Source organism: Fukomys damarensis, unplaced genomic scaffold, assembly GCF_012274545.1.
Source record: "Fukomys damarensis isolate Sample0158 unplaced genomic scaffold, DMR_v1.0_HiC HiC_scaffold_4, whole genome shotgun sequence".
NCBI lineage: Eukaryota > Metazoa > Chordata > Mammalia > Rodentia > Bathyergidae > Fukomys > Fukomys damarensis.
Window position 1 is genome coordinate 14,711,474 of NW_022900916.1, and position 27,891 is coordinate 14,739,364.

Below are 27,891 nucleotides of genomic sequence, written 5' to 3' on the forward strand. Positions count from 1 at the left end.
AGGAGGGGAGGGGAGGTCGCCAGGCAGAACTGTGGGGAGGGATTATGTGAAAGGAAGGCTTCCAAGAGGAGAGATGTTTGAAGTGAGATTTAAACAGTAAAAGTTCTTCTAAAACAAAGAGGAACGCCAGGAAGGAAGAACAGGGGAGGAGACCAATACCTCTACCGACAGGGAGGAGACTGCACACAGGAAAACAGCAAATGATGAGGGAAATGTGGAGAAAAACCAGGAACCCAGGTTGTGGAAGGCTTCACAGGCTGAGGATTCTTCAGGCATCTTCATAAAGAAAGTGTTGTACTAGTTCTATCCTCAAAGGGCTTAGAATCTACTTAAAGTACATTAGAAGACTGCCTGGAATGTTCATTAAAAAGCAAAAGACACTGTATTTCAATAATGAAGAAAGTGGCAAATATACTTTTAACTCATGGTAAACTTAGTAGTTATCTGAATATCCTGATTCAATTTTTAAATAAAATTAGATTTCTGAAAATAAAAGTGGCAAATCAGGTGTGACTTTAAATTGTAAATAATTTAAAATTTTGAGAAACAAGAATTTTCTTTTTACTTAAAAGAGTAGTATTTCTGAGTCTCCATTGAGACCACATCTCCAAGGATATTTGTTTCTATCACTAAAGCACCAACCTCATTTTATCTTCAGTCCACAATGGTGTTTTGAATGTCAATACTGGGCAGAGATGAAATAGGAACAGTATTCACAGACTATTATTAGACCATTATTGTTGGGAAGCAACAGGCCACAGAAGGAAAAACCTACCTGTGTCCAAACTTTCCTGTACAATCGAAGTACAACTGGGCAAAGTATACACTTAAAAGCGGGGCACTACTTTAAAACACAAAACATATAACAATGGCAGTTTGTTTTCACATTGGTTTCCAGTGATAAAGACACTGGTCCATTTAAAAGACAGAATATCTAAGTGTCTGATTTACTGGTATAATAAAGTTGCTTCTTCTTTGTTAGTGACTATGGAACATAAATTATTCTCCAGGATAAATAAATCAGTCTCTGGGCAAAGTATACACTTAAAAGCGGGGCACTACTTTAAAACACAAAACATATAACAATGGCAGTTTGTTTTCACATTGGTTTCCAGTGATAAAGACACTGGTCCATTTAAAAGACAGAATATCTAAGTGTCTGATTTACTGGTATAATAAAGTTGCTTCTTCTTTGTTAGTGACTATGGAACATAAATTATTCTCCAGGATAAATAAATTCAGATTAATGCTTAAAAGCATTAATCTGAATTTCAGTTAAGATGATAATTTACTGGTTTATCTACTGTATGTTAATAAGTTAATATTTTTAAATACTGCAAAATTCAAATGACTTTATACAAAGGAGACTATGGACAGAACAATGGATGAAAGTGGGAAATCCAGCTAATAACACAATTTGTAGTTCATTTAACAATCATTTTATAATTTTGCCTCTAAAATTATCTCCTAAGAACACAAGGAACTACAGCCTGAATCGTTTGAGTCTAGCAGAACAGTACCATTTCTTTATAACCTTTGCATTTTGCCTTTTTAAGAGGAAGAAAAAAGCCATCATCATTGAAAGGTTGTTTTTTCCCCTGTACTTATTAGAGAAAATTTAAAAATACACTAAAATTTAAAATGTTAAGTAAAAATTTGAAATAACAAAAATTCTGGACATATTTATTACATTAAATGAAACTTCAGCCTTCTAAAGATTAACTTTGTCAGCCTGTCCAATGTGTGGGTCAAGAACTCTCAAGAATGGTCATAGCAAGCTCAGTCATCAGAACATACTGAAGTAACTGCAGACTCTAAGAGTATCATTTTTACAGTAAATAATTAAAGGTAGCACATGGGTATTAATTATGCTTTTTTCCTTTGTATTAATAATTTTTCTCTTTTCTCTTTGGTTTATTTTGTTTCACTTAGCATAATGCTACTATTCCTGCAGAACTGAAGAAGCATGGGATCTGAAGAGTACAATCCTAAATAAATGAATTGCTCAATCTCCTGTAATCATCTATACATACAGCATCTTCAAAAAGTACATCAATATTCTATCATTAAAGAACCAGTGACCTTCTTTTCTCTAATATGCACGACATTTTTGGCCAATGCAATCGTGGCGTTCACATGTATCTCCATGAAGAAAAACTCTGCAGTTCTTTGGCATTCATCATTTGACAAATGCAAGTATTTTCTGTATCATTCAGCTCTTACTGAACTTACTAGCAGTGACTGTGGAATCCTTAAGGGCCCATTACATTTCTGAAGAGGAAAGCTAAGATGAAGGACATGCCACTCCGAATTCATGTGCTACTTGGCCTAGCTATCACTACACTAGTACAAGCGGTAGATAAAAAGGTGGACTGCCCACAACTATGTACGTGTGAAATCAGGCCTTGGTTTACACCCAGATCTATGTATATGGAAGCATCTACAGTGGATTGTAATGATTTAGGTCTTTTAAATTTCCCAGCCAGATTGCCTGCTGACACACAGATCCTGCTCCTACAGACTAACAACATTGCAAAAATTGAGTATTCCATAGACTTTCCAGTCAACCTTACAGGCCTGGATTTATCTCAGAACAATTTATCTTCTGTCACCAACATTAATGTAAAAAAGATGTCTCAGCTTCTTTCTGTGTACCTGGAGGAAAATAAGCTCATTGAACTACCTGAAAAATGTCTGTCTGGTCTGAACAGCTTACAAGAACTCTATATTAATCACAACTTGCTTTCTACAATTTCACCTGGAGCCTTTATTGGCCTGCACAATCTTCTTCGACTTCATCTCAATTCAAATAGACTACAGATGATCAACAGCAAGTGGTTTGATGCTCTTCCGAATCTAGAGATTCTCATGATTGGGGAAAATCCAATCATTCAAATTAAAGACATGAACTTTAAGCCTCTTATCAATCTTCGGAGTCTGGTTATAGCTGGTATAAACCTCACAGAAATACCAGATAATGCCTTGGTGGGACTTGAAAACTTAGAAAGCATCTCTTTTTATGACAACAGGCTTATTAAAGTGCCCCATGTTGCTCTTCAAAAAGTTGTAAACCTCAAATTTTTAGATCTAAATAAAAATCCTATTAATAGAATACGAAGGGGTGATTTCAGCAATATGCTGCACTTAAAAGAGTTGGGAATAAATAATATGCCTGAGCTGATTTCCATCGACAGTCTTGCTGTGGATAACTTGCCAGACTTAAGAAAAATAGAAGCTACTAACAACCCCAGATTGTCTTATATTCACCCTAATGCGTTTTTCAGACTCCCCAAGCTGGAATCACTCATGCTGAATAGCAATGCCCTGAGCGCCCTCTACCATGGTACCATTGAGTCACTGCCAAACCTCAAGGAAATCAGCATACACAGCAACCCCATCCGGTGTGACTGTGTCATACGTTGGATTAATATGAACAAGACCAACATTCGATTTATGGAGCCGGATTCTCTATTTTGTGTGGACCCACCTGAGTTCCAAGGCCAGAATGTCCGGCAAGTGCATTTCAGAGACATGATGGAAATTTGCCTCCCTCTTATAGCTCCAGAGAGTTTTCCTTCTAATTTGGATGTAGAAGCTGATAGCTATGTCTCCCTTCACTGTCGAGCCACTGCAGAGCCACAGCCTGAAATCTACTGGATAACGCCTTCTGGTCAGAAGCTCTTGCCTAATACCCTGACAGACAAGTTCTATGTCCATTCGGAAGGCACACTAGATATAAGCGGTGTCACTGCAAAAGAAGGGGGCCTGTACACTTGCATAGCGACTAACCTAGTTGGAGCTGACTTGAAGTCTGTTATGATAAAAGTAGATGGTTCTTTTGCCCAGGATAATAATGGATCTTTGAATATTAAAATAAGAGATATTCGGGCCAATTCAGTTCTGGTGTCTTGGAAAGCAAGTTCAAAAATTCTCAAATCCAGTGTTAAATGGACTGCCTTTGTCAAGACAGAAAATTTTCATGCTGCCCAAAGTGCTCGAATACCAGCGGATGTCAAGGTGTATAATCTTACTCATCTGAACCCATCCACTGAGTATAAAATTTGTATTGATATTCCCACCATCTATCAGAAAATCAGAACACAATGTGTAAACATCACCACAAAAGCTTCGGACCCTGATCAAAAAGGATCTGAAAAGGGTAATGCCACAATATTTATGGCCTGCCTTGGAAGCCTTCTGGGGATTATCGGTGTGATATGTCTTTTCATCTGCCTCTCTCAAGAAATGAACTGTGATGGTGGACATAACTATATGAGGAATTACTTACACAAACCAACGTTTGCATTCAGTGAGCTTTATCCTCCTCTGATAAACCTCTGGGAGGTAGGCAAAGAAAAGAGTACATCCTTGGAAGTGAAAGCAACTGTTATAGGTGTGCCAACAAATATGTCCTAAAAAAACTAAATCTACTTCAAAGAAAACTCAATATTGAAGTTGTGCTAAAAAAAAATAGGAAGAAAAATATTACTTTCTATAAAGAAGGTTAAGCTTCACCAATGCTGCTCCTGACCAATGGAAATACATACACGTTCAGCATTTTAATTAACTGGCTTCAAAGGGTACTGTGGCAACCAAATAATTCCATTTTCTAGAACTTTCGTGTAACTTTTATGTCTGGACTACAGTTAAAGTGGACAAAAAACATTTCTGTATTTTTTTTAAGTATGTAAGAGTAGTTGAACTGAGCAATACCTCCTCCTGTGTTGTATTACACATATTAGCCACGAGTTTTTGCAGTGACCAGATACAATTAATTGACACGTGGTGTAATAAAAAGGACAAATTCTGTAGAGTAGACACAGTGAGTATGTGGACCTCTTTTATAAGGAAAAATACATTTTGGATTAAAAACAATTGCTTTTGTCTTGTTTTGTTTATAAATAAAGAATAATTTCTGGGAAATATCATCTGATCAGATATTCAAATTACAAGTTTTCAAAAGTGTTTTCAATAACAAACTTTGGATTGTTAAGGGTAATAAATTTTTATTGGGTTATGTGACTACATTTTAATAATGCAAAAGTGGAACTTAGAAAGCATTTGATCAATATTAAAAAGAAATCACAGTATTATGTTTAATACTTTAATTACTGACTGATACCCATGTCCTAGGAAATTATACATTCATGTAAAGATTTTCTTAACAAGCAGCCTTGGGGTAGATTTAATTATTAAGTTCAGATAATGTAAATCCAATAAGCCCAAAATTATGTCTTATTTCAATAATTAATAATAACAGGTTGCTACTTCTGCAGAGAATATTACCAAATTTAAATAATACTTTAAATCTAGGTGTAGTTTTCAAATGATTTGGTGATTTTAAGTATTTACTGAGCCTCGCTAAAAAAGAAAAATAATACTCTGCTTTGGTGTAAACAAAGCAAGGGAACAGCACATACCATTTCAAAACTAAGATCTTAGAATGCCATCATAAAATATATCAGGTTAGGAGCAGAAGTTTGTCAGGTTGAATTCTATGAAACTCTCCTTTTACTTTGTTCACCCATGTATAAAAAAATATAATTGGGATAATTCCAGAGCTCAATAAAAATTTGAGAGGATAGTTTGTTAACTAGTAAATGCTTTTGAAACTGATTTGGAATAAAAGAAAAAAATATATAGTGCAGACCTCTGAGACTATATTTAAGATGCCTAAATAACACAGTTTAAAAATTCCAAATCACTGAAATGAAGTGCCAAGAACTTTACTATTTGTTTAAAAATATTATACAGAAAATGAAAGAACTTCACTTGGAGGAAAGAAAAATTAAGATCATTGAGAATTTTATTCATTTTTACAAAAAAAACCCCACAGTGTTAAAAATAAGTGTATTTTTGTACAAATGAAAACATTCTGAAATATTAGGGAACTATGATAATAAGCCATAATTTTTAAGGCAAACTGTTTATCTCTACAAAATTACATGGCTTCCGTGTTAATTGCTGTTGTGTCTGCTGGTAAGTGTTTAACTTTTCTTTCAATAGCTTGCTGAATATTATCAACACATCACTGGCCTGTAAGCATTTCCACTGCAGTCAAACCAACTTTTCTGTTACTATTAGACATTTCCTTTGTGATGGCACTGACAGTTTCTAATTAAATCCTAGCTGTTTTTGACAATGTGGAAGGTAGCTGTTATGAACTCTTTAAAATGGAAGGACAAAATGTGTTTTCAACACAACTAAAATGTGGAGCACACTAATTTAGTGTGTTTCCCAAATACAAATTTTACAACCTGATGAATCACTATCACATGGAGGCTGACATAAGAATTCATCTGCAAAACATGCTCATACATCACGAAGGTTTTCAGCACAATTGACAGAGCTTTTTGGAGCTCAGCTATTTGTCAAAAACTTACGGGCTGCAATACAATCCATTAGGATGCAGGTATCACATACATCAGCAAGAACTCGAGCAGATGTCTCCTGTGTTACTTTTAAACTTACCTTCAAGAAAAACCATCACAAACATATCATACAGCTGAGAATGCATTTCAAAGCACCTATTTCCTATGAAAATTGTTATGAAATAAGCTCTCTGACCAGACATCTAGTAGTGAGCAATGGATTTTTTATACAGTGAAATAAATAAAGATGCTCAAAACAAACCATGGTCCTACCTATTTGCTTAAATCTTTATCTAAAATAGCCATGAAAAGAAAAAAAAACATTTGATTCAATAAGAATAGTTTTTCATATTCCCTATGTTACCTCTTAAACCTCAACTAAAATTAAACAATGATCACAGTACTTAAAACAAATAACTTACAATTTTGTCACCACTTGGATGTCCCAGTTATAGCATAGAAGTTTACCTATGACAAACAAAACTCTAAAGTTTATGCCTTGATGAATGCCAATTGATCAGATTATCTTGTACAGAGAAAGGTAACTTTCAGAAAATTACATATTTTTAAATAAAATAAAATCCCCATTTTCTGAAAAGAAGTAAGTCCCATTGAATACATAAATACAATTATGCACTGCATAAGTAAGTTTCCATTGACAACAGGCTCCACGGACAAAACTATGCTCACAAGACTGCAATGGAGCTGAAAAATTCCTCTCACCTAGTGATGTCCTAGCTATCTTCGCATCATAGTACAGTACATTATTCACATGGTGATCCTGATGTAAACAAACCTACTGTGTTGTCTGTTTTATAAAACTATAGCACATATAATTATATTCAGAAAGCAATACTTGGTAAAGGTAACAAATGACTATGTTAATGGTTTATACATGTACTATACTTTTATTATTTTGGAATACAGTCATAAATATTTCATTGTAAAACAAAATCCATGTTATGCTGGCAGTACCCTCATATAGCTCTCATTTACCATGTCTCTCTCTTGTTTTGTTTTGTATTTTCTGGAAGTGGGGATTGAACTCGGGACCTTGTGCTTGCCAGGCAGGAGCAGCACCACTGAGCTAAATCCCAGGCCCCTACCATGTCTCTTGATTGCATTAGATGCTACATCAAGAGACCTCTACCATCCAGGATTGCTTAAGTACATTATATGATGCACACACAATGCTAAAATCAACTAATGATGCATGTCTCAGAATGAAGCCCATCATTGAGTAAGACATGCCTATATATATAAAAACAGTGTAGAACAAAATGTGTTATTAGGAGATCAAAGCAACAACATACTGTCACATTCCTGGGGTGGAAATGTTTCAGTTTTTATTCTATCTAGATAAAAAGTTTTTAATCAAAACTGCCAATAGACAAGCACAATGTGCAAATGAGAGTTTTTTTTATATTTAAGAAATAAAAATTGTAAGGCTATCATTAGTCACTGGAAAAGCAGGCTTGAAGAGAAAAAATTCCACTTTCCCATCTAATGACATATTTTACTGAATTTCATTCTGATTCATTTCCTTTATCAGTGTTTTTAACAAACTATGTACAAACTGTGACAATAAAGTCCCAGCTTTACTTAAATTTCATAGAATGACAATAATTAGAAAATTACAAGATTTTTTCTTGGTCTAACAGTTTTACTCATAGCAATACGTTGATGTAGAAGCTTGTTTCAAATTTATTATTGATTTCTATTCTTTATACACATTAAAATAGCCTAATAATATACTTAAAATTGTTAAATCAAAAGGCCTTTCTATTTACTATAATTTCAGATATAAAAATATAAATAACTGCTTTATTTCCCCTATTTTAAACTTGGATTTTGATCACTCAAGAAAGTGGGAAGTTAAATTTGAGAAAGTAATATAATATTGACAGACATTTATATATTTTCAAGAATGAGAATCACCTTGCTCTAATCACTAACTTTTATAAGATTTTTCCACTACCTATGAAAGAAAACTTTGAAATCCTACTAAGTGGAATCCCATCTCATTAGATTGTTTAATTGATTTAAAATCAAAGTGATATGTCAGACACTTATAAATAAAAAATTAAAAACTTATAAAGTGTATATTTACTAAAATGAAAATTTCCAATAAATTACTCCTACAGCTATCAAAATATCAGGGAAAAATTCTGATTAAATACGTCACAATTAGTGATACCTTGGTCTTTATCTCAGTATTGACTTTCCGGGAGACAGGGAATGATGAATGGAAATTAAAGTCTGGCCCATAAATTCCAATATAATTTTTTTTAAAATCCAATCCAATTTACCTGTTCTAAACACACACACACACACACACACACACACACACACATTTCAGAGGATTCTTAGTTCATCTTTGAAATAAGCCATATGTGTATAACAACTAAAGGATCAAGAACCTCACAAATGTATATACAGAACTTTTTCTTTTTCTTATTAGCAAATTGAGATCTTCAAATAAGCAATAAATTCAGTTCGGGTATCATTTATGACTTTAAATTTATTGTGGAGTCAGCCAGAGTAACAAAATCACAGCAAAAAAAAAAAAAATGTGGTGGACCTCAGTGAGCCTTTTAGAAGAATGAATTATAATTACATTAGGAGAAACTATAGTACCTTGTGTGTTCATAATTATCTTTTCTAAGTCTACCATATCTTCAGAAAACTAACAGCACTATGTAACCACTGTAAGAAAAATCCAGCTTCTCATTAAAACATATGGTTCAGTGTCTGGGGTTATTGATTCAAAATTCAATTGTGATACCCATTTATAAGTTTACCAACCTCTGGAACAAATAACAGAGTAAGCTTGAGACATAAAGTGACCTTCCCACTCCTCACATTGAGAGATTCTGAGAGTAATAAAATAACCTCCCTGTTATCAGCAGTACAAGATTCAAGGTTGGTAAAGAAAGAAACAGTTCTTAAACTATCAGACATGTCATTATTAAAGCAATAGAGCCAAACACACCCAAACGGCTCTTTAAAGGAGTATCACATAGGGCCTCGGATTTAGCTCAGTGGTTCCGCTGCTGGACCCGAGTTCGATCCTTGGTACCAAAAAAAAAAAAAAAAGGAGAGAGTACCATATAAAATTGAAATTCATTATCAAGACTGGAATGAAGACCAGATACCTCTGCTAAACAAACTGTAATAATGGTTACAGAAAAGATTCATACTGTCTCCAAAGTAACTTAAAGTCTCTAGCCTTACCATTCCTATTTTCTACTCAGTTAATCAATAAACCAACATCTAATATATAGCTTTCATTTTGAAGCATTCATTTTACCAGCGTTTTCAAAACATATTCACATATAAAATTCATGAACTAATAGAACTATACAATGCCAACAAGCCATTTCAAACTGAAATTTAAAAACAAAAATACCTTCTATCCAGGGAAATGATGTAGAAAAAGTATGAACATAGTAGGGAACAATACAATCACTTTGTACTAAATAACATTTTTCCATACAAATCAACAGAAATTAAATGAAGAGAGCAAGAAAAAAAAACTACATCAAAAATAACTATGTGAAAGTATCAGGAGTTAGGTTTTCTTTCTGTGGACAATGTGCCTGTCTCAGCCTAGGTCTAGTCGTGAAGTGATAATGCAATGTTTAATTATTTTCCTGGCAAATAGAATTCATGGCATTTAATAAATATATTGTTAACATATTATATTTGAATAAATATGCTGTCACATTTACTTGAGTAGGAAAACTGAAAGTGAGGGAAGGAAGGAAGGCACATGAAATGAAGACACAAAGGAAACATTATTAAATGCTAATTTATGCCAGGCTAACAACTTCTGACAGCCTTAGAAAATCCACTGTGGATCTTAGAAAAAAAGAAAGAAACAATATGTTTTAAATGAACACTTAACACCAAACTGAGTGGTAGGAGTACTGATAGACTTTACAACTGTCTCATATATATGTCCATATGTATGAAACCAATTTATATATGTATATAATTGATGTATATACAAATTCATATGAATAATTTATACATCAGTACATATATATAATTCAATTTATTCAATCCTCACGAAATCTCCATAAATTCAGTATTAACATTCCCATTTTATATATTAATCTCAGAGAAGTGACTTTTCGCCAACTTAGAGCAGAATGACTAAGAGATTCAACATCATTAAAAATAAAAACACTTAGGCACTTTATAAGCTTGCTATAGCCTTCAAAAATAATAAATTGAATTGCACTCTACTTCTAGGTGATTTTGGGGGGAGGGAAAAACCATCAATAGTATACGAGATTCACTAATTGTTCCTATTATCTTCTAAAGATTCCCATCCACATGTTTCTATATGATATGATATATATAATATAACATAATATAATATAATAAAGTTTTGCATTAGGAATTGGAGATAAAAGCCTTCAGTTACTACTGGAAAAACAAAGGGCAATGGTTTATCAATAAGCATTTTTTTCAAAACAGAATATATATTCATATTCTTAAAAATAAAAATTTTAAATAGGCATATTCACCAAGCACCTAGTAGGGGCAAGGCTAGGAACTTTTAAATACTTTTTCTCCATTTATTTCTACACATACATCCAGTTCACAGTTCCAATACATAGTGGTACCTCGGTTCATGAATGCTTTTGTTTTCAAACAAATTGGTTCACAAACAGAAGTATGCGGTGAGAAACACAATCACGGCCATCTTTCCCATGGAAACACAAAAATGGCCATCTTTTCTAAAACCATACAATTAAGTTCGTGAACCAAGGTACTGCTGTGTAAAGTTACCTTCATTTCATTGCAGAGAAGCACAAGTTGGGAATTATCTGCAAAACCAGCTTTCCACATCTCAGATTTTATTCACCAAGCATAATAACCTGACAATAGAAGGAACATCCTGCATAAAGAATAAAGTTGGCAAAACAAGAGCTTCCTTTTAACGCACTGCCACCAAGCTCACTCTGTGAGTACTGGTATGACGGACACTGGGGCTCCAGAACACTAGGGCACCTTCACACCAGCAGCCTAGAAGTCATTATGCTCTGACAGAGTCTGACTTTGCTGGTTGTCTTGTAATTCACCGCAAATCTTAGTTCTCAGGAGATCGATTTTTATGAACACGGTTGTGCTAGAGAACAAAATATAGATGATATGGATTGTTTATCAACAAATAGGAAAACAAAAATAAAATAAAAACACCTTCAAATACTATATGATTAAAACCTACAGGTACCTTTGTATGGTAAGTTGTTCATTCACACTTGCCAGGAGAAGAAACAGGTGGTTCTTTAAAATGAACACACAACTGGGGCTGGAGACACAGCTCAGTGGAAAGCAATTGCCTACCCTGTGCAAGGTCCTGGATTCTATCACCTCACACCACAAAACAAAACAAAACCCACATTCATAGGTTAAGAACATTTTATGATATTAAATTGGCATGAAGAGATAACTTTACATCTACTGTTTTTTGTTCTTCAAAAGTATTAATTTTTACTTGCAAATATTTGAAAGTTGCTAGGCTAAGCAATGCTTTCATTTCAAATTATATGCTCCCAGTTGGCTTTTGTTATTTTTTTAAAGACCCCTTTAAGTGATAGGCCTTCTTGCGTGGGATAACATTTGGAAAATAGTAGCAGCAAAGTTTGAAGCAAGGATACCAAGAGTGACTCATATTATCCACATATGCATTTTATTCATTCACTATTTACTGAGGGTGTGCTATGTATGAGATACAACAATGGCTAATAAAGACTCAAGATTGAGTGTGATAAATTCCTTCTGACACAAAATTTATAGTAAAAATTACATATTAAATGAATATGGCAATTTTAACACAGGGTAATAAATTATGAAAGATATAAATACAACTTACACACATTTGGGATACAGAGCATTTAAAAAGTCCCAATCTTTACACAATTTCCTCACAGCAAAGCAGATAAATACTGGGAGTCAACTAAGGATGGCCTGAAGAATTTTAATAGAGTAAGAGTACTAAGTGTCTGGGAAGAAGTGCCGAAGGAGAAAAGAACAGGCATTGCTGGAGAATTTTAAATAGGGAGATGCATAAAAGTCATCTTTTAAAGCCCAGCTGATGTGTTGCTAAACATGGCAGAAACTCCTATCCCAGCGGAAAATGACTATGCCAAATTTAAAACACCAGGACTATCTTATAAGAGTACAAAGAGTTGTTTTCCATATATCAGTCCTATCTTACAATCACTCAGCCCCCATCTCTCATCTAATTCACCATAGCTAGAAATAGAAGTGGGAGCCAAATGTAGCCACAGGCACATCCAGTGCTCATAATCTTAGTCTTCCTGTACCCTGAAATCCCACAAAGGCGCATACGTACGCTCAGCACCTCACAGGTAAATCCCCAGAGACACAAACCCTTCACATTCAGGGTTACAGCAGTCCAGTGTCTGCAAATAAATGAAGGAGATCTAGGCATTCTGGGTAGTTTTTTGTCTTGTGTTTTGATTTTGGTTTGAGTTCCTTTTGTACCAGAGATTGGACCCACAACTTGGCACCCAAAATGCAAGTGCCCTTCCACTGAGCCATATCCCTGCTGCATATTTTTGAACATAAAAATCCAAATATAATGTAAAATTATAGACTATGCGTTATGGCTTGGGTCTAGATATCCCCCCAAAGCTTCATGAGGTCATAGAGCTTCTTCAGAGGTGGCTGAAACTAGAGTGGGTGACACTGGGATAGGGGGTGTGTGATTATTAACTCAGTCCGCTGATTGGTTTGACCCTGTCCTAGTCCCAGTAGTATGGATAAGATAGAAGGGGCAGAAAGGTGCTGTTAAGATTCCCTTGTTGCTTTTGCTATAATGTAGGTGCCATGAACTATTTCTCCTCTGTGAGGCCCCTCTGCCATGGGCCACCCTGCCTTGGAGCCAGCAATGAGAGAAAAGTAACTAACATACTTAAAAAGTTACTAAAAGTAACTAACAACTTAAACTTGGCTAGTTCTACTTCAAATGTCAATTGTATTTAACTTTCCAAAATTTCACAAATATGTTACATAGATTTTTCACAAATATCAAAGCATACAAATAGATACAAGAAAACCAGGCGGGGGAAAGTGCCACATCGCATTTCTCTGAACTATATTTTACATAAAACCAGAGTTCTAACTACCTGGATCTCATAAGTATCATTCTCTTCAAATAATATTAAAAAGTTACCTTCTATTATGTATCCAATTGGGATCTTCTACTCAAAACAACTTAAAATGGGAGAGTAAATGTAGAATAAATCAAATACTCATATTGGATTTTCTAGTTTTCTACCATCATGTTCTCTTAAGAATAATCAATAAGGGGCGGGGGATGTAGCTGAGAGGCATCGCGCCTCCCTCGCAAGTCCAAAGTCCTGAGTTTGATCCCCTGGTACAAAATAATAATAATAATAATAATAATAATAATAATAATATTAATAATAATAGTTTATAAGGAGACCTGGGGATGGATCTCTCGCAAATGGGAAGGCATACAAAAGATCAATGGTGGGGAGGGGGTAATAAGTAGAATAACGACATGCCATGCACGGGTACTTCATAATAAACATATGCCATAAGCATGAGCTCAGATTAACAACATCAAAGAAATGAAAATGAGGAAAAAGGAATTAGAGGAGGAGGAAGCAAGGGGGCAGGGATGAGGAAGGGGATGAAAAAGGAATCAAGGTTTATTATGGACATGTATCCAAACCCCAAGATGATTGTATAGTGGATGTACTGCGAACACATACGAATTTAACATTTCTCTCGGGTTATATAATTCTTCTACACTCAGAGGCTGAGCTTGTGGAAGGAGACTGGATTATAGGCACGCCACAGATGCCATGCTATCAGGAGGAAGGGCCTGGTTAGGGAGGGGTCACACGGACTGTGACCTGGAAGGGGACATCTCCTTCCCTGGCTCCTCTCTTCTCTCTCTAATTCCCAGCTGCCACGATGCAACAGCTATGCCCCCACCGTCTGTCACGCCATTTCTGTCCTGGAGTGAATCAACTACGGACTGTAACCAAGAATGAAAATAAATTATAATTCTTCTACACTCAGAGGCTGAGCTTGTGGAAGGAGACTGGATTATAGGCACGCCACAGAGGCCATGCTATCAGGAGGAAGGGCCTGGTTAGGGAGGGGTCACACGGGCTGTGACCCGGAAGGGGACATCTCCTTCCCTGGCTCCTCTCTTCTCTCTCTAATTCCCAGCTGCCACGATGCAACAGCTATGCCCCCACTGTCTGTCACGCCATTTCTGTCCTGGAGTGAATCAACTATGGACTGTAACCAAGAATGAAAATAAACCTTAAAACTCTTTAAGTTGTAGGTATTAAAGATTGTGTCTCAGAGACATGAAAGTGACCAAAACAATATATTATTTCTTGATATAAAATAATCTTGCTCAATATATCTTAATATATCATGAACAAATTAACATGTGAATATACAAAATTAAGTACAGAAAAGAGGGCCTTGTGTCCTGTCTTCCATTTATACTCTTAGAAAAGCCTGCCCTTTAAGTTGTAGGTATTAAAGATTGTGTCTCAGAGACATGAAAGTGACCAAAACAATATATTATTTCTTGATATAAAATAATCTTGCTCAATATATCTTAATATATCATGAACAAATTAACATGTGAATATACAAAATTAAGTACAGAAAAGAGGGCCTTGTGTCCTGTCTTCCATTTATACTCTTAGAAAAGCCTGCCATTCTGCCTTTATAAAATTTATAATTTTGTCTCTTCCTCCAATATTTTCACTCCTAATCAAAACTAAACTTGCTCATGCCTTAAAAATGACATCAAAGACTTCCAAACCAAGAATCAAAAGAGACTTCAGTTTTCATCCTGTCATTCTCAGACGCAGCCTCCAAATCTCCCAAGGACACAACCAACGGATACTACTATCCTCTACTAGCTCAGTCCTTTAGATGTCAGCCTTTTACATTTTTTTAAATTTCCAAGACTAAACAAAAATTTCCCTTTCATGTTAGTCTGAGATATTTCTTTCTTTCTAATTCTCGTTAGTTTTATTTTAAAGAACCAAGTGAATTAATCTATGCTCACAGGCTATAAATTGCTATGTCAGCCATTGCTATGTTTAAAGGAACCACTCCCCTGTGAACTCACATGACTGTTTCTGAACATCATTCAACTCATTTAAGTCCCTCTTGAAAGGTAATGGCAGCAACTGAATGTAATCTTCCAAGGGTGCTCATCTTTCAACTCTTCATTTGGTTGGAGAGTAATGTGAACCAAATGTCTGCACCATTTTCCAATGGGAGCACCATAGCCAATTCTACAACAAGGGTGACTATACGTAGGCCACAAGAGGTCATCAGTGGCAGCAGCAGCAGCATTATGTCCGGCACTGTGCAATGGCATACATGGAAACTCATTTGACTCCCATGAGATTCCCTCAATAATCATATTTTATATTATAGGTGAAAAAGTAGAGTATAGAAGTTTTAAAGAATTTGACAGGATTGTGATCGCATGTTAACAATACTGATAGGAAGTAATGAGAGAGGTTTGGTGTCCACGTAAACAACTGACAGGTTGTTAACTTCCTAAGAAATACTGAAAACCTTGAAATTTTTCATATATACTACATGACCTCTTAGACAAAGGTCAGTAGCAGACAGAAGAGGCAGACCTTGAAATAATGAGTACCAGCAGTTATCCTCTACGCTCGGGAAGCAGAATATGTCCAGCTAGAACTCATGTTTCACTGACTGTGTACTTTCTGGAGTTAAGCCTAACACAAACTAAGAAGTGGAAAAGAGAAACAACAATGCTGCCCTGCTGACACCATTTCATTAGACAAATCGGTAAGGTTACAAGGCTTTCAGTGACAACCAAAAAAGACAATCGCAGGCACTAGAAAAGACAGCTGGGGAAAGGTATTCCCCATGACCACACATTCTGATTATTTTATTATTTAACTTACAAGAGACAAATGCCAACAAGAGATAATAGAGTGCTGTGAAGCAGAGTATAAATTAGAATAATTAACACGCATTTGTTCTGACACTTGCAAACCTGTTAAGCTTTTTTCATGTTAATATTAATATATTTTTTAACACATACCCAAGTACCGTATGATGCATACTGATATTTTGTTTTGGTTCTTGCTTACTTTTCTTTTTTTCAATACCAGGGATCAAACTTGGGACCTTGTGTTTCCGAGGCAGGCAGTGGCACCACTGAGCTAAATACCTGGCCATGGGTTTTTTTTGTTTGTTTGTTTGTTTGTTTTGTTGCCACTACATCCTTGTATTTATTGGTACATTCTAGGTATACAGTACAGTTACATTCATTACTGGGATCTTGTACCTTTACATGTCAGGTCTTGGTTCTCATTTTTCCCCTTGTCCCCACCCTCCCTTCACCCCCTCTTCCCCTCCCCAGCTACAAGACTTTAATTCCATTTTTACATTTTCTCATATTTTACCCTTTCCCTTATTGGCAGCATCATGACCTCCTAAATGATTTCATTACATACTGAAGGAGTCTTGACCCCACAGCTTGAAAACCCACAGCATGATTATTGATACAATCATGGTCAGAAATAAATCAAATTCATGAAATGTCTGTGGAATTCCTATTCAGCACCTCTTTTTGTTGTGATTAATTCAAAGCTTAACATTGTTTCTATTTAACTCCAGGACAAATAAGAGGGGAAAATGGTGGGGGTTGTGAAGAGGTAGAGGAGGCGAGCACACATAAAGGGTCAATAATTTGCAGAAAAATAAACTGTGTCAGAATTACAACCCAAATCTATGTAACTCTAAAGTTCATAATTTTTGACAGGTTAGAAAAAGCTCCACCGGAATCTTGTAAATATGTGTAAAAATGCATCTGTCTAAAAGACAGTAACATAAAACCCTCAAAATGTCATTTTGGTTACATTGTATGTAACTTTATAATTACTAAATCAGTAATGCTTTGCACTGGTTCATTTAAGGAGAGAAGTAAGTAATGTATAACAGTCCAGCTTCTCACAGGGATATGTCCCAAGATACCTAGGGATGCATGAAGCTGGGGATAATGCCCAACCTTCTTATGGAGTTTTATGTCTTTATTATAAACATACCTATGAAAAATTTAATTTATGAATCAGGCACAGTAAGAGATTGACCACAATAAGCTAATAATGAAATGGAGCAATTATAAAAATATATTAAGTTTTGTAAATATGCTTTCTCTGGCCTCTAAAAATATTGCATCAGACTTTCTCCTTATGAAAATGTGAGATGACACAACGTATACATGAGGAGGCAAAGTGAGGTGAATGACATAAGGCTGTAGCTTAGTGTTAGGCTCCTTTGTGATGGTTACTTTAACACAAGCACTGGGATGCTAGGATAGACAGTATGGGGAGGGTAGTGTTTATAGCATGGATACACTATTGGGATGATTCATGTACTTGTCAGAATAAAGCGGGATAGTACAAGATTTCATAACACTACCCAGAAGACCACACAATTAAAGAGTTCATGAATTGTCTATTCCTAGAATTTTCAATTTAATAATTTTAGATTATAGTTCACCAGGAGAAAACAAAACCATGGAGAGTCAAGCCACAGAGGTTTTACCATGCATAACAATGTTAAAGATTAATTTATATATTGGGCACAATAAGAGATAACATAAGATGGAAAACTTATAATGATATACAGTAATAGCTGGTTATTTGAAAAATATGAATTCTACATTTCTGGAATGTTTCCATTCAATAGTTTTTAACTGCAGTTGACTTTGTTGATGGCTCACTTTAAAACCACAAGGTGAAATCACGGATAAGGGTAAACTCTTGCATTTTTGCCTTTTTAGGGGACACAATTTAATAAATTGCAAGCAGGCAGACATATATAAATCTGGAATGCCAGATGTATATAAATACATAGGTAGGTAATCAAGTTGGAATATTACAAAAGTACTGAGGATCAGTTCGCTTTCTAGAGGGAAAGGGGTTGGTGCAAAGGTGGTAAATTTCCTCCACTTCAGTTGCTTGATATTATTTATAGTGGTATAACAAAAGCATAGCAAAATTAATTTTCAAGAAGGATTCATTCTATATTTAATTTATTCTAATCGGCATGCTGTAAGGGCCATCTAGATGTCTTTTAAATATGTTCTTTTCTGCTTGAAGTATAGAGTTTAAATCAATATTTATTTCCTTGCCAATGATTCATTTCACTATTTCAAATAAAAGATGTTAAGCCAGATCACAATATTTCAACATGTAGAACAAAATGTACACAAACCATAGGCATGGTGCTTCAAATATGGAGTGATCAGGGTTTTTTGTTGCTGTTGTTTCATACTTTTAGACCACACCACTCAAAGTAAGAAAAGGCAAATGTAATCAATCTTGATAAGCCAACAAGCTGAGCAAATGATTGGAAAAATATTTTATTTGAGGAGTAAATATATTAAATTACAAACATAATACCCTAGAGGATAAAGATTCAGCATCAAAAGCAGTTCAAGTCCTTAAAACTAAAGGTATTTCAACAACTTACCTAGGAGGAACAGAAGTAATGTACTTTGGTGAGAATTTTAGTACGAATGAGTTAAGAAAGTATACTTATAAAAAGCTCACTCTGTTGGAGAATCCTTACACCTTTGTATAAACCTACTTCAAAATAGAGAAAAGGTATTCTGTTCATTCTTTGCAATGTATTTAGGAAGCATGGATAATGTTATATTGCCTAGAGTAAACTCAAAGCTTTTGTTCTTCTGGAAAAAACAACATACCCTTCAGCTAAAGATTTTCTGCTACTTTTTTTTTTTTTTTGGTCTATTCAGCACTAGTACAAGTAGGGTGACAGTCTCATAAAGAAAATAACCAAAGGCACTCATTTCTCCCAGTGACTTGGCATCCCTCCCAGTCCTGACATTTCATGCCCTACATTAACTCCTGGGGCCACAGGATCAAAGGAAGAAGGAAATAGTGTGTCTTTTTGTTTAGTTGTGATAGCTACTTTTTTATTACATAGGTAATATAATTCGCTGCTTCTTATATAACTGCTTAACCCATTTTAAATTTTAATAGCCATCCAGTGACAAACAATGATATCACTTGTTCTGTGTTAGGTATAACTTACAGATAAAACCTTGCAAAGTGACTCAATAAATCAACATAGTCCTGGAAGAACAGTAAAAGCACAGGTGAAAAGATTAGAGACTATGTTTTACAAATGTATACTCCAATTTTTATTTTAACTCAACTAAAGTCACACTTGATCCTAATGAACCTAAAAGTATAGTCATTCATTTTTCCAATGAAGAAACCTAGAAATTATTCAGTCACTTGCCTGAAATAGCCTAGCATTTGTTTACCTCCAGCTGAAATAACTTACTTGTAGAACTTTTTAAGGTAAAAAACAATGGTCTGCATCTATTTTCCAGAAAGGAAAAATATTGAATATTATGATGTACTCAAAGACTACAAGTACAGTAGAAAGTGCCATAGCACTAAATTATTTTTATTTGTCACGATTTTTTAAATCTTCTCTATTGATCTCTTCAACGAAATATTTATATAGACTATTGTGAGAATAAATGACCAATTCATGTGATGTCCATTTGATCACCAGTATTTCACCAGTACAAAGATAAACTTGGAATTTTATCTTTGCCCTATTTATATTTTATGGTGAAGAAACATTTTTGGAAGAGAGCTAATAAAAGAACTAAAAGAAGAAACAGTCTCACTGCTCTGGGATACTCAGTAATACTATTACCTAGAGACAAAAATCCTAAATGATTCTATGAACAGGCTATGAGCTATAAAGATGGCCAGAGACCTATGTTGATATTTCTCTGTTCATTAAGTATTTACTAAGAAACTAAAATGGTAGAAGCTTCAGGATATGCAAAGCTGGGTCACATAAGCATCTTCTTCAAGGGAATTTAGAGAATTAACTATGATGAAGATAACTATGAGGAAGAAGAGAAATATGAAACACTCTAACAATTTAATAGTAGCTTACCAATTTTGGTAAAATTCCAGACACTAGTAATTAACCTAATCCTGATATGCAAATTAATAACCTCTCCCACTTAGAAAGCTGGTTTTCTTAGTAACAAGACACACTAACTAGTGCTATTAACGATATTAAAAATAGCAATAACTCTCTATTTCCTCGTTACAAAAATTTCTTCTGAATTAAAATTTTCTTTTAAACTAGAAAATCAGAACACCAATGAAGATATATTTTGCCTGCTGGAAATTTGTTTCATTTCCTAATTCCCTAGCAAAAAGAAAAACTAAGATAATTGTTTCACTCATCATTGCCTATGTGTTGGCATCAGTACTTCAAAACCTGAAATTCTCATTTTATTTCTAGAATTGCTTGTGAACCTGCCATTGTCCCATCTACCAAACTTCAGTTACAATTACAATGCAGTTCCTAACTTGTCGCATATTCTCGGAACTCACTGTAAAGAAAGAAAAATAGAAAGAAGAAGGGAGGGAGAAAGGAAGAAAGGGAAGGAAGGGGAAACCAATCTAAAAAGTGAGATTGAAAAGCAAGGTAAGGAAAAAAAGCGACAGAAGATACATCTGGGTTGACAGAAAGAGAGAGAAAGAAATAGGCTCAAGGGGATTTGGAAGGACAAAGCCTTCTGTTCACTTGAATCTTAGCTTACTTACCCCCATTTAATGTTGGCTTGTGCCTATTATCACCTGTTCTCTAGTGCCCTGTAAAAAGTTGGTTGGAAAAGACAGAGATAAGAAGTAGCAAAGACCTGCTTAATATGAACATTTTGGAGAAGATCACATATTCTGGAGCGCAGATGAGTCGATGTTTTTTCTAGATTTTGTTCTTCTTACATATTCAAACTCCAGTGTAATGAAATTCAAAGCAGTAGTTGTGTGCTTTTCTTTTGTTCTTCATTTACTATTATATTCGCTATAAAATTTGATTTTAAAAAAGTTGTAACAAAAATCATGTGAAAGCTAAGAAATATAGTCAGGCAGAGTAAATAAGTTTATTGGGCAAAACCATTTTGGCCAGATGGCTTTTTGCAATTTTGGAAATATCTGAATTTCTCATAAGTGCCACAGAGTAAGAATTGGAAACATTTCCATCTGCCTAAACTAAAGGAATAATTACTCTTCATTCTTGTTAATGATAATTCCATACTGTTCTCCAGGTTATTAAAGCTGTTTGGACACTAAGAAGAAAAACTATCTTACTCTTCACCCAAAAAAGGCAATTCTGAAGTCACTGGAGTAAATAAGTAAGGGACAAAACAAATCAAAATTGCCTCCAAGAGAGATATTAGAAAGAGTCTCTACCTGCCTATTCTGGTAATAGAGGAAAATATCTCTGAGATACAGCACAGAACTCGGGCAATGAAATGAAATAAGAACCATGTCTTAGTATACACTTTTATATTGAAAGGTGGTTACTGGTGGTAGAATCAAGACTCTCAGACCTTCTAACTGCAATGGTCTCTATCTTATGCTATCAATAGCCAAATATTCTGGAAGTGGGGGACAGCAAAAGAGAAACGAGAACAGTAACATCACATTTTTTCTGATGTTATGATCACATGTCATATCTATATTATTAATTTAAAAATAATACTACAAAGAATAAGAAATTAGTTCCCTTATAGCCCTCCATATTTCCTCTTCTAATCATTCCTCAAAACACAATTTCATCAAAACTTTTTGTTAAATGATTCATATATGGATTATCACGAAGTTTTAGAGCTGAGCCATATGTCATGCTAATCCCATGTCACTTTTATACAATTCTATATTTCCTGCAGATGATCTTTCCTTGTTTTTCGTATTTTCAGTTGTTTAATGTCCCCTGTGCTTACAATACATTCCCAAACTCTGCGCACTTTAATTCTACACACATCTCTGGTCTATTATAGGATCTTTCCCATTCTGTTTATCACTGTGGGCAGATGAAGTTTATTTAATTCCTTATGGATATTTTAATGACATTTCAAGGAGAGTCATACACACGTGTTCAACTGAGTATAGTGAACCATGAACTAGAGATCAATTTTTAATACCTGTGGAAAATATTAAAATATTAACAGAGATAAAAAAAATGTCAAAAGCCATGAAGCACACAGTACCCTTACCAGGAGTAGATGTGCAAGAATTCATCCATAACAGATGGGGTTTGATTTTCAAGGAAAATAATGGACCAAAAAATAAGTCAGAATTTTCATCTTCAGATTTTCAAATGAAGGATTTGTATCATTTAATATAAATCTATCTCATCATCTCCAAATTTTAGAATAAAGTTGTGTATACATCAATATGTATGCATATGGATCACTTGGGAGTTACTAAAATACAGATTATGATTAAGTCTTCATTTTAAAAAGCCCCTAGGGGATACCAGTGATTTTGGCCTAAACAGTACAGTTTAAGTAGCAAGACTGTGGAATAAAACACTCAGCCATGTTATAAGAAATGGAAAAATGAAGGAGACCTACTCAAGCACAGAAAATAATCTTAGCATATATCTTAGGTTTTACAATTCAGTTTCTGGAGCATTAGTTTCTTATTAGATAAAGCAGTGTCATCCACAAGGAGAAATTAGGCATTTCAAGTAAATGCTCTACAAACAATTCAAAGCCAACTGGACTCACACTTGACCAGTGGCTCTATAACCAAATTGTAACGTAGAGTACAAATGTCACATGGAGTACTGCATACATATTCCAATGCTTGTATCTGTATACCAATCCCAATCTAATATACTGCAATACATAAAAGACAGCCTAAGGACACATCACTATTAGCAAAACGGTTGCAAATCTGGGGGTTCCAGTGACCGTCTTCAAGTCTGATAACTCACTAGAATGATCTCAGAACACAGAAAAGAGCTACTTGTGATAAACATTTATCATCAAGAATACAATCCAAATCATGTAACTAAAGAAAGACATATAAGATAAGGTCTGGGAGAATATTGAATACAGAGCTTCTATGCCTTCACCAGGAAAATCAAGGTACATCTTCTTCTGGCATATTACTGTGTGCGCCAACCAGACAACTCCATGAGCTTCAATGTCCAAGATTTTAACTGGAGTTTTGGTCATTTGATTGGACTCAATCTCCAACTCTGTTTCTCCTTAGGTGCTGGAAGGCTGGGCTTGATTCAAAGCCCCAACATTCTGTCCACACAGTTTGTCTCTCCACCAGGACCAACCATCATCACATACTATCAAGGAATCATCTTACCAGCATAATCTCAGGTACACACTTGGGCTCATGAATAAATAAGAAAATCCTACCCAATGCTAGAAACTCGGGGTAAGACAAAAGAAATTCTATACTACACAACAATTATTCTTATACCTTGGGGGAAATTATTGACTTAGGAAAAAAACACAGTCTACTAAGAATAAATAAAAAGATAAAGAGGGCATCAAGGCAAGAAATAAGAAAACTGAAATCTAAGTAAGCTGTCAAAATGTATATAACAAAGTACTGTATATTGTTGGGGCTTAGTTTCCTTTCCTATATTAGTAAGGATTGAATTGGAAAATCTCCAAATGGCTCTAGTATTCTATAATTCTATGAATTTATAAAATCTATCTTATTTATTTGCCAAGTTATCATTCACTAAAATTATCATTTCTTGATTGATCAAAGTAAGGGCTACAATAAACATCATTATAGTTACAGCAGTAATGAGAATCCCACAGCCACGTCAAAGACTTTTTTCCAAAGAACAGCTACACCAGCTTGTCCTGAGGTCTATTGCTGGCTAACATCTTTCCCCTAAAGTCTCTTACTCGTTAATTTAAAAAACTAAATATTAACTCAATTCATTAATCATACAAATTCCAAACATTTAAATGCATTTATTATCATTTTCTAGTATTTTAATATGAATTTGGAGTTAAATTCAAATTTGATATTCATCTGTGTCAAAGACAGCAAAGCTATACGGAAATATCTAATGTACCATAAATTAAGAACATAAAATAGGACGGAGTCCTCTAAACCTAATTATCAGTTATCCTTCATCTGTCTTTCTCATTCCAGTTCTACTGATTGTCATTTGAACAGCAAATAGCTTATCTGAAATAAGAAACACATACATTATCACTACCATGAGAAGCACAGGAAAGCTGCCCGCCTTCATGAGTCCCATAAACGGAATCAATTTATACACATGTTAGAAAACATCAGAAAAGTACAACAGGCTAGGTTCATTTTGATATTTTTCTTCCTTGAACAAGACAGGCAGATCGTTACAATTAACATCTATTGTGAATTTACAGGGAATTGGTAAGGAAATAATTCATGTTAAGCAGAGGTTCTCAACATCAGTAACAGAAACTGAGAAACTGGGCCAGTGTGTATGAGAGCGTAAATCATAGGGGTCATGTGTGTTAATGAGAAAAAGAGCATTTATTAGCTTCCAATTTAAAATATAAAGCCCTTCTCTCTCAATGGCTTAAAATGGAACAATATCCTATACCTGAGCGAGGAGAAGGTAGTGCCCTCAATTAAATGAACCACTCTCCTGGCCCCCAACCTTTTATCGTTATCATTGAAGTTCATCACTCTCACTTCATGTTTAGATTGTGATATCTTTGTTCTTATGGACAGGAAGCTTGTGAACATAACCTGTCTAGTATTAGTACCTACAATGTAGAGTTGCCTTCTCTTTTCAAAGATTTAAAAACGCATATTTAATTCAATAGCCAAAGGGGAATAAGTGTAACTTCTTGGTGAGCTACAATTACAATGTAATATTTGCATGTTTGTTTTGAAGTCAAGAAAAAAATGTTCACAAATATAATGGGAAGAAATCAACACATCATTACAAAGAGATACCAATCTTTCTTTAGTTTTTAGAAACTGCCATTTTAGTATACAATTGAGAAGCAAACAAAAGAACATATTTCAAAGAGATGATGGATTATATATTATCTCGATAAGATAATGGGTTATGTGATTATGATACTATATAACTGTTTTTAAGAAGTAATTCACTCCTCTGATACACATTTGAGGAATCTTACCCTAAACCTCTCCCCATAATCAAGCTATGAGCTAAAATTTGCAAGAATAAACCCATGATAATACAGGTTAACTTTAAAGTACTGAAAAGATACTCCCAATGAAAAGCCAAAAATATTTTATTATATTTTCATAAAGAAAACAGAAAAGCCCATCCCTTACATATTTTACATAAAAAAATACCACCTAGGTCTATTTACAAATATTTACTAGCACTTTGATTTTCCTTTGCTTCTAACATTTATGTCCTACTGACTTCAAATGAAAGTATTGTTTTTTGTTTTGTTTTTTTTGAGACAGGGTCTCACTATGTAGTTGAGACTGACCTGGAACTCACTATGTAGCCCAGGCTGGTCTCGAACTCACAGTGATCCTCCTGCCTCAGCGTCCAGAGTGCTGGGATGACAGGCGTGTGCCACCACGCCCAGCAACAACTTTTTTTTTTTTTTTGGTACCAGGGATTGAACTCGGGTCCTTGCTCTCGCAAGGCAAGCAGCGGAACCACTGAGCTAAATCCCCGGCCCTGTTAAACTCTAAAGAAGTGGTTATTTCAATTTCTGTGCCACAATGAATATACTGCAACTTTAGGTACAAGTTTGAGTAACTGACCTAACAAAATCTCCATACGATAAGATGATGTTTACCTGCAAAGCAAACAGAACACGTCATGATGAAATCTACTACATTTACTAGAGAAATGAGAGCCCAAACTAGGAGCACAAGTAATATTGGATGCCTTCCTATTATTTGACATTAGGAATGCAAGGTACCACAGTCCCCCTGAATTATTATTTATTCCTTTTCCTACATTCTAATTTGATACAAAACACAGTCACTGTCTTTTTTCTTTTTTTGTACAGGGGATCAAACTCGGGTCCTTGAGCTTGCAAGGCAGGCCACTGAACCATTGAGCTAAATCCCCGGCTTGGTCTATTTAAATTTCATGTATCTACTTCATGCCTATTTGTCAGATACAGTAGAAAATTCTGAGGACACAGTAGTGAACAAGACTGCTCACAACTTCTTCCCTTATAGACCAAAGAGAGAAGATTCAGATAAGCTGGGATTTCCCTATACTATGAGTCTGTGAGGAGAGAAATCATCTCTCCCATAGAGAAGTTGATCCCACATAGCCTGGTAGAGTAGCTCAAACACATGGCTACCTGGCTACCCATAGGAGCTCAGGGATTAGACTTTCCCTGTGTGCACTTTTCACTTCTTTTTACTTTTTCTTACCATACTGAAGACTTCCTGATGCTTTTTGAGAACTGCTAACGGAAACCATAATAAAGCCTCAAATGCGGAATTATGGGGGAGTAATCATATAAAGAAAACAACTAAAAGGATTATGTTGAGAGATATATCTCTCAAAGGCAAACCGGGCCTCTTGAGCATTTAATCCATAAATATTCAACACTATGTGTAAATACTAGGGGAATAATGTTGAGCAAAATATAGGCCATAAAGTACTTACAGTCTTGCAGAGGAGAAAAACATCAAGCAAACTAATCCTAAACACAGAAACACAAAATGACAAATACTCTGAAGTTGAACTGTGAATTCTCTTTCAGACAGGCCTTATTTGAACTGCAGGTTCGGTGAAGATTCCCCTGAGAAGGTAGTGTTTAACTTGGAATATTCAAGTTGAGTAGGTAGGATATTGCTAAATGAAGAGAAGAGCCTTTGGGGCAAAAAATGTGCATAGCATATGTAAAGAGTTTTGAAAAATCAAGAAATGGTGAAAAAATAAAGAAAGTATTTGGGTGGCTGGAAGATAGGGAATGAGAGAACATGTTGAGAAATACAGGTATAGACAAATACTCAGGCAAGTTTATTAAGTCCTGAAAGGCCAATTTAAGGATTTGGTTTGTCAGACAATAAGTAGTTTGCTGACACGTGTACACAATGTGTCTGAAGGGAATGTGAGCTTCTGCCTGTACAGGGAGGACTTGAGAGGCTGCAGGACATCTTTGACTGCACAGCTGTTGTTTGCTTAAGTTTGTTGTTGCATATTTATGACCCGCTTAATGGAAAACAATGTTGTACATTTCTAAATCACTAGCTTCTGTTAGGAAGAACTGATCAGCAAGAGTGAATTCTAAAAGACCAAACATACAGCCACTGCTGCAGTCTTAATATGACCAGATAGCAAGCAGGAGAGATATAGTAAGATATTCGAATGATGTGAATTTATATGGTAAAATCAAGAATGTGTCCTAATAGATTGCCTAGGAGAGGTCAGAAAAAGAATGTCAAAGATGAATTGTAAATAAGATTACTGACGCTGAGAAATGGGAAGAAAGAGGCTAAAGGTGTAGGGAAGGTGAGACGGGTAGGGGAAGGGTAAAAAGGGAAAAGAAAAAAATGTGAGATAATGAAAAGATGGAAATAAAGTGTTTGTAGATGGGGAAGGGAGGAGGGTGAAGGGAGGGCAGGGGTAAGGGGAAAAAATGAGAATC

The 27,891-nt window shown here is 35.1% G+C and overlaps 2 protein-coding genes across 4 annotated transcripts in view; one reads left to right on the forward strand and one right to left on the reverse strand.

The window, feature by feature from the left end:
- The window catches only part of Lrrn3 (leucine rich repeat neuronal 3), a 32,181-nt gene extending 27,327 nt beyond the window's left edge, over positions 1 to 4,854 (forward strand). The window contains exon 2 of the mRNA XM_010643387.2: positions 1,933 to 4,854. Within this exon, the coding sequence (XP_010641689.1) occupies positions 2,290 to 4,416 (2,127 nt within the window). The 5' untranslated portion in view covers positions 1,933 to 2,289 and the 3' untranslated portion in view covers positions 4,417 to 4,854. The remainder of the gene's footprint in view (positions 1 to 1,932) is intronic.
- Immp2l (inner mitochondrial membrane peptidase subunit 2) overlaps positions 1 to 27,891 on the reverse strand; it is a 980,466-nt gene that overhangs the window by 544,373 nt on the left and 408,202 nt on the right. The window lies entirely within an intron of this gene.